General features: G+C 47.7%; 1 protein-coding gene across 2 annotated transcripts in view; it reads left to right on the plus strand.

The window, feature by feature from the left end:
• TEPSIN (TEPSIN adaptor related protein complex 4 accessory protein) overlaps positions 1-13,098 on the plus strand; it is a 389,886-nt gene that overhangs the window by 26,413 nt on the left and 350,375 nt on the right. The window contains exon 2 of one of the 2 annotated variants that reach the window (XM_069655160.1): positions 3,108-3,180. The exons of the other annotated variant lie outside the window; for it this stretch is intronic. Within the exon in view, the coding sequence (XP_069511261.1) occupies positions 3,108-3,180 (73 nt within the window). The remainder of the gene's footprint in view (positions 1-3,107; positions 3,181-13,098) is intronic. 2 annotated transcript variants of the gene reach the window in all.

The raw sequence follows: 13,098 nt of genomic DNA on the forward strand, positions 1-13,098 counted from the left end.
ATTGCATGTGCAACAACAGATCTTGCATTTATTAGGGCCCCTTTGATCAAGGAGGACTTGGTCTGAGGTGGCTTGGTCAGTGGAGGTGAAGCGGGTGGACTGTCGGGCTTTATCTTATGTTTTTTTTAGTGGTAAGTTTGTGGTAGCAAGGTGTGGTAGGCTCGGTGTAGATGCGTATGGTGCTGTTTGGTTGCACTTCTTTAGGGGGTGGAGATGCACAAAACCAAGCACACTCACTCTCATCTAGCCCTTTCTACTCTACTTACTTCCTCCTGTCCCTCCGCCTTCTTTCTGTCTCCACCTTTTTGATTTTAACTCCTCCCCTTCTCCTTCCACTCTACTACAACTCCTCCTCTACGCCTTTCACCCAAATACTACTCTCACCCTCTGACGACTACCACTACTCTCCTCCCACTACTACTGCTACTCTCCTCATACTAGTCCTACTACCACTCTCCTCCCACTTCACAAAATAACATTCTCTTCACATTCACTCCTTACACTAACTGGCACACAAACACGGCACTCGCTCTGCAGTAACTTCACACACACTTAAGCCAATATCTCATCTTTCTTCAATAAACTCCTCCCTCCCACCCTCCTTCCTTCCTCTGGCTGATCTTTTGGTCCACCTCCACTTCACTGCTGACCTCAACCGGATAAACAACCCTTCCTGTTCCTGCTTAAATTTCCTTCCCTCTACCCCGAGCTTTCCTAAGCCAACCCTGATCCATCTTCCAGGTTAAGGACCGCCCTGAAGGTGTTACATTACAAAGAAAAAGGGATTAAATAGGGGGCTAAGCCCCACCGACTTTCTCCGCGTGGGCTTGCTGCGTAACGTAGGTAATGGCGGCCGTGTTTGGGCAATGTTCTAGTTTTTGTTTGTGTTCCCCCGGTAAGCTAATTTATCCAGGGGTGGCCCGGGTCTGTCCCAACATTACATGTTGGTCTAGGGGTTCAACTTGTGGTTGCTTGTCCGATGCTTCTGGGCGGCCCTGCTCTGGTTCCCTGAACATCAAGAAGGGCAGCTCTCTTCGCTCCCTTGCCAGGTGGCTAAGCGTGGACTGTGCTGTGCCTGGGTCTCTTCGGTGCTGCGGTTGCACCTGCAGTCCTGCACTGCTGGTACATGTGTTAAACAGTTGATTTTGGCATTTGGATGTTCTCTTCCCCATTTTCGTCTATCTTGGTCGATCTGCAAATGAACTGGCAAACACTTTAAACGAGGCATGGCGTGAAAGAGAAATGTACTTCATCGCAATACACTGGCACCAGTGGAAGGGGTAAGGATTGGGTATACACCAGTTATTCATCCCCTCAGGGCAAAGTCTGGCTCTACCTTACCTTTTGGCCGACCTACCCCTCACGCTTTTGACATCGCCAAGAAACAGGCCTCATCACATATAGCTCTTAGCAGGCTATGCCATTTCTTTCTTACTGTCAGGATACCTTACCCCTTTCTTGTACTTAAAAGGTTTTACATGCGCCAGGCCTCAAAATGTGCACTTGCTACTAGCTTATTGGTTAGTTCTAATATACACAGCACATTCTTTCTTACTCACCAAACGTCTATGTGGAGAATTGAGGGTGGCTGAGTGACCTTTAATGCCTGGCTAGTAGGTAGCTTGCAACTTGAACTGTTTTTTGCATCCCGAGAGAAGCCATTCAGTATCCATATGAATGGGTGTATAGAAAGTTTGGTTAAGACGGCTCTTTTAGTCAGCGTTCCCTTCTTGCGGTTTTGTCACTCCATTGGTTACCCCTTTGCTCCATAATCTCTGCCTCAGTCTGCACCTTCTACTGCAGTGTCCTAGGCTCTCTTCTAGTGCTCCTTATTGTCCCGATTGCCTCACAAAGTTTCTGCCAGGTCCCTTCTTCCTCCCTGCATGGGATTGGGTATTCTCCTAGCTCCTTAATCTCAATCCGGGTTTTTGACCGTCTTTCTAACAATTGGAATCTCTGTCCACTGATTACTTTTTGGAGTTATTGTAGCTGATTGGGCTTGGCGTGTTGGCAGGCGAGGGTTTAAGAGGCTAACATGACCATTTTAAGTCCAGCCTGTTCCTTTCGTCGAAGAGTAATGTGTGTAATTCTTCCCCAAGAGATACACTGCTATAGGTGCCATTGAAATAGACCTACTGGCTCTAAAAAGCAGATTACTAGGTTGGATGCACGGCCCAACTCCTACGTTGGTAAACATAAAACACAGTGGGCACTGACATATGGTGTGGCACTGGGAAATCCCCATGTCCCTGCTTCCATGTAGCTTGTTCACGGTTGGAAATTGCTGGGAGCTATTTAGCCCCTGCTTCGAGCCAGGGAGAGCCTGGTTAACTTGGAAACAGCAGCTACCTTTTAGTTCTAAGGAAAACTGGTAACTTACAAACATGCATATGCCATTCATTTTGAATATTGGGAATGCTAGTAAAGTTAGATTTGAGGTGCGTTGTGTACTGGTTCCCCAGCCGTAGCACCTGCCTACTGGGTGATGCTCGACACCGAGGAGCTGCTTTTAGTTCCTGCTCATTTGATCTTAATCTCAAACCCTGCTCATTGCATAGCCTGCTGGTATTTCTCATCCCCATAGCATCTAAATCATGATTGTTACCACTGTCCTTTCTGATTTAGAAACCTTTTATTACGGAAGAACTAACAATGTTTTATGGTTGGTAACATGTATGATATGATTGTAAACAACATGGTCTATCCGGGGTCTTCCTATAAGTGCTCAATCTTTACTAGTGCTAAAGCAATGCAATTTACTCTGATTTTTTTGTTCTTTGTTCACCTTTTACCTTGCCTTAAATGCAAATAATATTTTTAGAATAGTTTTAAATACCCAAAAATAAAAAAAAGCCTGGCAGCGGTAAGGAAGTAAAATAAAACCATTGTCAATGACAAAATAATCAGTTTTGATTTTACAGCATTTAAGGATTAGGTGTGTGACATGCAATGTTTATTAGGTTGATTCTGAAAGGTTGTCAGTTTAATGGATTAATGGATGTAATTATAATAAGTGAATCTTTGATTGTCCCTATCACTATAAACGTATAAATAATGTGCTGCAAATGACAACCAAAGATCATTTTTTTTTTTTCTTTCCACCCCAGCTTCCCACTCTGATCAGAGCAACAGCCGACGATGAGAGTCCATGCCCAGGCTATGTTTTTGAAGAAATTGCCAGTATCCTTTTGATCAGCTGGTCATGTTATCTTCGTTGCAGGGCCCTTCCTCCAACACCTCTCCTGCTACCTCACTCCACCCACACAGGGGAAGTGATATATAAGATATGTATATATATATAACACTCAGATTTGCATAATCCCACATCTGTAAAGGTTCTCTTAGTCTCCTATATTGGTATTCCTTTTGGAGAATGCCTACTGTTGGCGTTTCATCTTCACAAGAGGATTGCCGGTTCCTATTGAACTTCTACTGGTGAGGAAAGGGCTCATTGTTCCAGGATTGGAAATCTTCCATTTGCATTATAAAGACAAAGGCCTGGCTGACAACCACAGGTCTCTGACATAGGGATTGCTTTAGACCACTGATGGCCAGGGTCGCCTCCTTCTCACTAGGTTGGGTCGTTTGTTTTGATTTTACAAAGGTATAGAGATTAGGAAAAAAATGTCAATTGTATCTACTCTGGCCGAAAAAAGCATGTACTGTTTACTGGTTGTCTTTGGATGTTTTGGATGCCTTGGCCATTTGTTCGCTTTGTTAGATTTGTCTTCCTCTGACTACAAAAAATATTTGTCTGAAGTTTGCACCAGTATACTTTTTCTTAGATTGGTAGGCAGACTGTTTTGCCTGTGTTCATTGCAGAGACCTGTTGCAGATGTTCCGGTCCAACTGCGACTTCATAGTCAGTATGGCATGTATACATGGTATAATCGGCTGCATAGCAAAGATACAATCAATCAAGTTGTTTAGACCCTGTGCAGACTGATGGACGTATTCATTTCTCTTTTATTTCTTTTTATTATAGTTTGAAATGCAAAAACAAGACAAATGCAGAATGTGAGAAGGCTCACATCAGCAAGCATAAAGACCTTACTGTTTTAGGTAAAACTTGAAACATCTGTATCCTCGCAATCGTGGGGGGGTGTACGTGCTACTATCCAGGTTCATGAAGCCCTCACTGGTCACCCGTATTAAATGAGGCAAGAAACCACAGGAAAAACAGTTACATTTTGCAAGTCAAGAAGCCTAGAATAACCTCATCCTCACTCACATTTGCAATAATATCTCACACTATACTTATCTCTATTCAACTAAGCGATCCATGCTTTGGGATTTTCATGTGTATTGTAAGGAACCCATGGTATCAAAAGTAACAACAAACGGAAAGAGTAAGTTCAAGGGTGTTTATTGAACAGTTTTCAAGGGGTTTGGAAAAACTCCTAACTTGTCGTAATCCTTGAATGGTAGTAATCTTGACTATTGAAATAGGGAAAGAAACAGTCCTAGTCAGTATGTCAAATCAAGATGGACTATACTAAAAAATACCTAATGGTTCCGGAAGCACCTCAAAACCTTCCTCTTTGCTTCTGTCTCCTCCTCTCCCCTGCTGAACACCTGGCTGAAACTGCACTGGTCACCTGGCCACCCTCTGGTCTCGGGCCCAGGTTTCCTCCCCGCCAGGGCACACCTTCACTGCCTCCCTGGAAACCCCTGCACCTGGGGACTGTTTTCTGTATCCCTTCAGGCCCCTACCAGCACTTGACACCTGATGTCTGCACTTAGCCCCGCACTTGCCACCAGCTGGCTGCACTTTTACGTATTGCTTTATTTATTTTTGATGTCTATCCAATGTACTGCACTGCCCCTCCCCATGCCCCCGCACTTCCCCCTTCTCCTGCACTTGCGCGATCTCAATCTCACCTGGCCTAGCAAGATCGTTGTCTCTGTCTTCCCTCTGTTCCCCCTCCTTTACCTCGTCGCGCCATGAAACACTTGTGTATGGGCGCATTATAAATGCTGTATATCATAATGCCTGCCCTATCTCTTATACAAAAAGTGTGTAAAGGGGAATGTGTATGCAAAGGAAAGTCAGTGTTATAACATAAAGGATCAAGATGGCTGAGTCAGCGCTCCTCCCCATGCTGGACAGCACTGAGTAAGAGGCGGCCCCCGTAGACAGGATGACACACTCTGGCTCAGGTTCTAAAAAAAAAAAAAAGCCAGTTTAAAACATGGGTCGAGTCCCTCCTGGCCTTTCACGTTCTTTAAGTTCACCAAAAAGTTATTTTGCGGTTCAACTAAATTCACGTAGGTCTCCCTCCGTCGGGCTCGGAACTCGCAAACAGAGCACTTGCAGGGGCTCCCTTCCGCAAACTTTATTCACATTCATTAGGGGGTTCCCTTCCCATAACTTGTTTAATGTTCTAGGTCTCCCTCAGTCGGCTCGGACCTTTCTCTGATGTTGAAGACTTTCAAATGTGCAAGGCTTTTCCACAATCCTCTGCAGGATCATCGTGCAGTGCTTATTCACAGATATAGGTTCGTATTCTACCTCCAGGTTGAGCATCTCCGGAAGCCAAGAGGATGCATGTGCAATTGGGGCATCCCCTTCTGCACAGGGTGGGAGCCTGTGATATTTATCGGTCGAACTACATTTTCAAGGTATTCAAGTCTGCTTTACATAGAGCTATATCATTTAATTGGGTATGCAGTGATAACATTGCGGCAAAAATGTCACCTGAACAAAAAATCATGGCAACAATGTTGTGGTTTGACCCGTTAAAGGTGTACCCCATTACACCATTTAAGGGGAGCGAGGGTTGCGGGGTGTTCCCCACTCCCCTTAAGTGCCAAGGGCGAGGTATCTCGTCCTTGGGATTACCTCCCTGTTGCCAAGATATCTTGTCCTTGGCACTTAGGGGTTAATGAAAGAGAAAATGTTAGTGTAACGCTCACCTGACTCCCACGGGGGCGCTGGCCTGGTTCGCGCTGCTGTGACCTCGTCTAAGGTGATACGCAGGGTTCGGAAGACGGACTGGACCGGGCACCAGATCTGGCTTGTCTGACTCGCAGAAGTATCCTTCTGTAGGTGAGAATAGGGGTTAACTGTCTGCGGGGTAATGCAATCGGCCTCCCACTTACCCCTCTCACCCTCCTCAAAACCCTTCTGTGCTTCCCCGTAGCATCTCACCTTAGGGTCTGGAAGGACGAGCTCTCCATCCTGCTTCTGATGCAGGGGCGCGTTGGTATCCAGTTACGTCACTGGATTTTCGGATGGGTGAGAACCAAACTTGCTTGGCTTCCAGGTAAGTTTTTCTATAAGTGGTTCCCCTTGTGTCCATGCATTAATGTTCTAATGCTAATGTCTTTTTCCCCATAGGGGCCGGGGTACGGAATGCCGGGGAAAAGGCACCGACCCGAGGTGAGCGGTGAAATCCTTGTGGAAATCAGGTAAGTCTTTAATGAGTGTTTTGGTAATGTCTTTTCATTCACTCATTAACGCTGATGTCTTTTTCCCCTTAGGGGCCGGGGTCCGAAAATGCCTGGATGCGGCGCGGACCCGAAATGAAAAGGGAATGACCCAACAGGTAAGTCTTGACATGGAGTTTTAGCTTCCCTTTTCCCTTCTTTCTCTCACCTTTGTTCTTGTCTTTTTCTCCCTAGGCGCAGGGGCGCGACTGCGAATCCGGATGGTCGCTGCTGAACATGGAGGCGCCCTGAAAAGGTGAGTAGAATGCGGCGCTGCAGCGATCGATGCGATGTGCTTTTAAAAATAAATGTCTTCCTTTTCAGGATTGTCGGCAAAATGTCTCTGGGATGCAGATTTAGCAGGTGAGGCCTTTTCCTTCTTCTGTTCTCTTGTTCCCTTCCTTTGCAGGTGATTCAGGATGCTGGCAGGTGTGGCAGAAGTCAAGATGCAGGAGCAGACATGGTGAGCGTCCAGCTGCTAGATGCAGAACAATGCGAAGCACGTGTGGCTGATCGGGTGTGGTTTAAATAGCCTTGGAAGAAGTTCCTAGAATGTGTCCTTCCTCCAATCAGGTATGTATCCTTCCCCGACCACGCCCGGGTGGTAAAGTAGTCCCACAGGTAAAGTAGTTCCTTTCAGGCCTCAAGGAGGCCGGGGTTCTGCAGCATGGGCTGCATCAGGTAAGTGCACCCAAACACTTTCATAATGAGCCTGGCGCCTATGGCGCCAGGACTGACGTTTTCTATGAGCCTGGCGCCATAGGCACCAGGTCGCTGTCCAAAGGGCCCCTATAAGGGGTTGCTGGGACCTTCCCCGGGGACTTGATGTCCGCTTTCGGGGACGCAGGGCCTGAGCCGGCTCCCCGGGAGCGGGCATCGTGATAGTTAGAAGGCATTGAACAACGACATACCAAAATCACCAAAAAAGACCTTGGCATTGGGGTGCGGGGGGAAACCCATGGCAGTTAAAGGGTTAAATGGTATAATGAGTCCAGGGGTTGCGGGTGTGTCACCCGCATCCTTTACATGGATTGCAGCGGCAAAACCACAGCCTTTTTGCCGCGATATTTTGTGTTCACGGCCATTTTTGCTGCGGTTTTAACACATGGAACCCTTAAATGTAGTCTCTAGTTTCTTTTTCTCTTGTGCAGAGAGTAATTGCCATAGCATTTCGGTGCTGGACTGCCCATGTGGGTGGGACAAAGACTGATATGCAAATAGATATTTCCCATCTGTGAAAGGTACAGTGAGCAAAAAGCAGATGGCTAGGAACTCTCAATGTGGTTAACAACCACTGAACAGGTTATCATGCCTTGTTCTTCCGAGAGAGGGGCGCCTGCTACCTTTGTTGAATTCTTTTTCCATCTGCTTCACCACATGGGATATCTGGGCATATTGCTGGTCCCAGTTGTTTTCTGCTCCAGAGTGGATGTTCTTGACTCCAATTCAGCTTTTTTTCCTGACATATTATCACTTTGTTCTCTAGGCGTGACATTGATTTTTCAGTGCACTGTACCGCAGCCATTACAGAGTCCTGTGATGGAGATAATGGTCAGGACTCTTCCTGGGCTGGTTGTTTACGTGTTGTGCCATGTGGCGAGTCTGCAAGTTTATCTTTATTCTAAATCTTTCCAGTTGCCATAATTGATTTATCTTTTATTTCCCCTTTCTTCTTTTTTTATTTATTTTGCTTTGTTTGTATCTTAGGCCAAATTAAGGTTGCTGAGGCATACGCATAGACATCCCATAATACTGGTTATTCGTTGTTTGAAGCCTCCAGATAAGGCTGTGTGCCAATTCTCCTTGGGCTGTATATACATAAGGCTCTTGCTGTTTGTGAGCACTTACGTAACATTTCTGAGAGTAAAGCATGAGCATTCATGCGAAATCACGGTTTGTAGGGCAACTCGTTCCAGTTAACGTTAGCTTATAGGGTTCGACCACTCATTGGTTAAATGCTCCTGCCAGTAGCAGAGATGTCTGCTGCCTTCCAACAGGTCTTTGTCTTACAATATTTGCTTGGTGCATTGGGACTTGGGCAGTACAAGGGGTGTTATTTTATAGAGCCACTGCCTTGCCATTCATTATTCCTGCCTTGGGCAGCAGTTAGTCCCAGTGTGTGCAGCCTTCTCTATTTTTTTATTCCCAATATGACTTCTGCTGTAGTAGCTAATAAAGATGGCTCCTATATTTTATTTCTAATTTCTTGCTTTGATGTAAAATACAGCGTTTCCTACAGGTCTTTCTTACTGGCTTTGCTATGTCTGGTGACCATTCCACTGCCACCCACCTTTTTGTTCTCTTTGCTGCTTTACCCCATCAACTTCCGTCACTTCAGCAGCACCTGAATCAGCTCTCTGATCTTTGCTGTAGCATGGATTCGTTTCTACCGCCCATCCCTCTGGTAACTTGCACTTGAAGAATGCCCCCAATGCGCCTATTTTCCACTTTGGACGGGGAGGGGACAGGCTCATAGCACCCTTTGGTCGGTGACATGATTGCCGGTCTCTCCCTCATCGGCCGTGCCACATTGGTCAGGCTCTCCCCTTACTGTCACCGGGTAAATCACTGTTAACGATTCCGATTCGAGCAGGGATACTTGACACCTGTCCGTATTGCGGTTGCCATACGTTGTGTTTTAGTTTACATCATAATCAACCGGCAACACATTTCCATATTCATAAACTGGAAGAGGCCTTTTGGAGTGCTGAAGATAATACGCTTATTTTGAGGCAGTCCTTAGAGCAGTGGCAGAGCCAGACAGGGGTCCGGGGGACAAAGGTTGCTCTTGCCCTCCCCCCGGTCCACGTTGGTGCATCCCCCTTCGGCTCCCGCTGGCCCTGGGGTGCCATTAAGTTCAGCGCACACCCGCTCGCACACTGTCACTGGTGCTCAGGTGCTGCAGGCAGCTGTGCTGGCAGGGCCTTGGCGGCCACCCTGATTGGCGTTCCTCCAGTTCCACCCCACCCGATGTTGTGATCTCTGTTCCATGGCACGAGGTGCCCACGCGCTGCGCGCCATGGGACACGAGAATGGAACGTCGGTAGCGGGGTGTATTGACAGTTGGGGAAGTTGGCGGTTGGGGATGAGCAGTCCGGTGGTGGTTGGAGTGGTCCTGTGTGCGGGCCTGGGATGTTGTCCCTTTAAGTAAACTCCCACATCACGTGATGAGGGACACTGGGCAATGGGAATGGGAGGGATTGGGTGGCGGGAAGTTTAGTTCACGTTTAAAGTTGTAGAATAAAGACATGCTTTATTCTCCTCTGATGTCTGCCTCCTTAATCCCTGTATGCATGAGAGAGGCCGTGTGGGTAACCTGCCAGACAGGAGAAGTCTGGACACGACATTGGCGACGAGGGGGTCGAGAGGACCCACAGTGCTGTTGGCAAACCGCCCCACCCCCTTGCAGCGCAGCGAGTTGGGCGAGGGAGGAGCACAAAACGCTGTTGGATTGCAGAGGCATCGGCCCACTCAGAAATAAAGGCGTGTGATTTGCCCAGTGCTGCAGGCCCAAGAGGAGCGGCCTCTGCCCGTCGGAGGCAAAGAAAGCGGAAGGCAAGTCCTGCGCAACCACCCGTACCAGCAGGGCGTGTGAGAGCGATCTCCACCCACCGTGGCATATGACTGTTAAACAAAACAAAAAAAAGTGGAACCCACAGGAGCGACTGAAATCGGGCTCTGTAATCAGCCCGATCTGGATACAAATAGAACATCTCTGGGCGCACGTGTGCGCAATAGCTTGTGCAACCACGTGGCCAGCTGAGAGAGCAACGATACCAAAGAGTGCGGCTTACAAACGAGAAGGACTATATCCAGCGCCACGTGAATTGCTCTCCTGCTAACAGCGTCAGAATGGCACACGAAGAAGGTAAGTTAACCACGTTCCCCCCCAAGGCACTGCGAAGCTCCCACACTGAACATGACGTGCCACAAGCAAACCATCAAGCCATTTTCTGAGACATAAATACAGCAGCGAAGCAAAATGTCGGGGGATGAGTCCCTCACTGTTCCCCTCACCCCAGCCCCAACTCTATCATCCAGAATTCAGGACAGCCTCATTACCCAACTGCCTACCCACTTTGACCTAACCGAATCCAGTAGTCTGGGGCCTCGCTGGAAGAGATGGTTTGGAGATTTTGAAGTATGCATCAAGGCCATCAGACCTTTGGACGAAGAAAAAAACACAGCCTCCTTACTTTGTGCATAGGCCCAATATCAGAGACATAGTGGATGAACTAAACCCCCCGACCTCCCTGCACGACAGACGCATACAGAAACCTCAAATCTACACTAACAGACTATTTCACCCCACATACAAATGTGGACTATGAAGCACATATTCCACACGACAAAACAGATCAAAGGGTAATCCATGGACACTTTTGTCATGCGGTTGAGGTTAAAAATGAAGCACTGCAATTTCAATAAACGACGGAGCACTGCGCTCAAAAATCCTCGCCGACTGAGTGTGCAGACTTCAGGAAGCGACTACTACAGAAACTTTGCTCACTAGAGGAAATACTGTGCCTTGCACGCTCAGAAGCAGCTCTAGCATTCCAAGTTGAAGGTCTAGGTGATATCAAAATATCTCCTGGCAAATGTGAAGGCATCAACAAAAAGGACCTGGGCACAGACATAACTATGAAAGAATGGGAAAGGATACTGATGTACCCCAAGGAAGTATCGAGGAATTCCCGCTTCAAGCTGATACAGCTGAATGTATTGTATCGTACGTACATGACCCCGCACAAGTTAGCCATGTTTAATAAGAATGTGCAGCCAATATGCCCATGGCGTGGGATGAGGGAAATGGAACTAATACGAGTGCGAAGGTTTTGGATGAAAATTGAACAGGCCTGCAGGAAGGCTGGTATAGTTGGATACAAGTGGTCGCCGAAAGAATGCTTGCTTGGAGCATGCCCCAGGATTAGCAAACATAAACATGTGCACAAGTTCATGGACATGGCATGGGTACTGGCCTGTAACGCTCACCTGATTCCCGTAGAGGCGCCGGTCTTGACTGGGCGTATACCGTATCTTCAAAGGTGATGTGTAACACACGGCTGGCTCTTTGGGCTGGACCTCTGTGCACTGTATGTTTGACTCGAAGGGTAAGATGTCTGCAGATAGAAAATATGGGATTAAGGAACTGGTTTATTGAATGTCTCTCTCTTCTTCCCTTTCTCTTCTCCTGTAGAACCCCAAAGGTTAACGCTCTCACCTTAGGTAAGTGAACGCTGTGCTCTCCATATGCCTCGGGGCAGGGTGCTGTAACCAGTTTCTTCACTGGATAAGGGGAGCAGGCCTCTTGACTTCAGAGGACTGCTGTCCGCCGTTTACTGCACGAACAGTAAGTTTCGAGTAATTCTAATGTCTTTAAAGTCTTTAGTAATGATGTCTCTTGTTTTGCAGGGTTCCGGCGATGGCAGATGACGGGCTGAAGTGAGTTGAAGATGGAGCCCGTGTGATGAATAGAAGCGCCTGGAAGCACGTAAGTAAGCGCTTGTTGCCTGCTTCACGATGCGCTCTAACTGTCTTTTTATTTTGCAGGTACAAGTTCGGAGCGGCTGCAGGGTTCCGGAATACCCACTGGGTTAGATGTGGAAAGGAGTAATGGCACGTGAGTATTAAAGTTCCCCAATGTCTTTAAACGCACCTTGTTTTGTCTTTCAGATGCGGGATGCAGCGCCGAAGGCCTCCGGAGCGTGCGAAGAGTTGGTAAGCTTTTGTCTTTCAGATGCCGGAATGCCGTGTGAAGACCTCCGGAGCGCACGAAGAGTAGGTAAGCCTTTGTCTTTCAGATGCCGGAATGCAGCGCGAGGCGTTGGTGACAGCCGATGGACCAGGTAAGTGAAGAGCTGTCACTGAAGACCGTAATGCTAACCTGTTCTTTCTTGTCTTTATAGGTGTTGCTGAAGACTGGATTCAGGATGGTAAGCCTTTTTCCTTAGGCCCAGGATCAGATGCAGAAGACACGATGAGCGTTCTGCTGCAGAGGATGCAGAATAACGCAAAGCAAGATTCATCCATCGGGTGTGGTTTAAATAGCCTCCTGTAGTGCTTAGGTGTCTCCTTCCACAGCCACGCCTAGGTAAGAAAAGAGTTCCTGCTTTCCAGAAGAGTTCCAGTGTTCTGAATCTAGGGAGTGGCTCCTGCCCCACCCAACAGGAAAAGTAGTTCCAAACAGAAGAGGATCAGAGGCTCAACTGGCAGGCAAGTAAGCAGCATGGTCTGCTGCAGGTAAGTCCACCCAAGCATTATGAGCCCGGCGCTTCCAGCGCTGGGACTGGGCATATTTATGAGCCTGGTGCCACTGGCGCCAGGACTGGGTCCAAAAGGTCCCAATTGGGACTGGTTGGCACTCGGAACCTGGGTTATGGATCTGCTTCCAAGGGAGTTGGGAAAACCCTGACCTTTTGGAAGCAGAGATCATGACATGGCCATGGCCTGGAAATCTGCGGGGCGGGGGGGGGGGGGCACAATACACAAGATGGCATAGTGAATTTGAGCGGTGGGCAGAAGCGGGAACTAAGGTATGGACGGAAGGCGTATAGAGCTGGATCTGACGGGAGTGATAAACGTGCCGCTTGGAAAGTGCTGGTCTGGGACATGTTCCACCCATCAGATGACAAACCCCCTTGAAGACTGTTGTCCCAATTGCGCAATATT

The sequence above is a fragment of the Ambystoma mexicanum genome, chromosome 3q, assembly GCF_040938575.1.
Source record: "Ambystoma mexicanum isolate Mex_15411 chromosome 3q, UKY_AmexF1_1, whole genome shotgun sequence".
NCBI lineage: Eukaryota > Metazoa > Chordata > Amphibia > Caudata > Ambystomatidae > Ambystoma > Ambystoma mexicanum.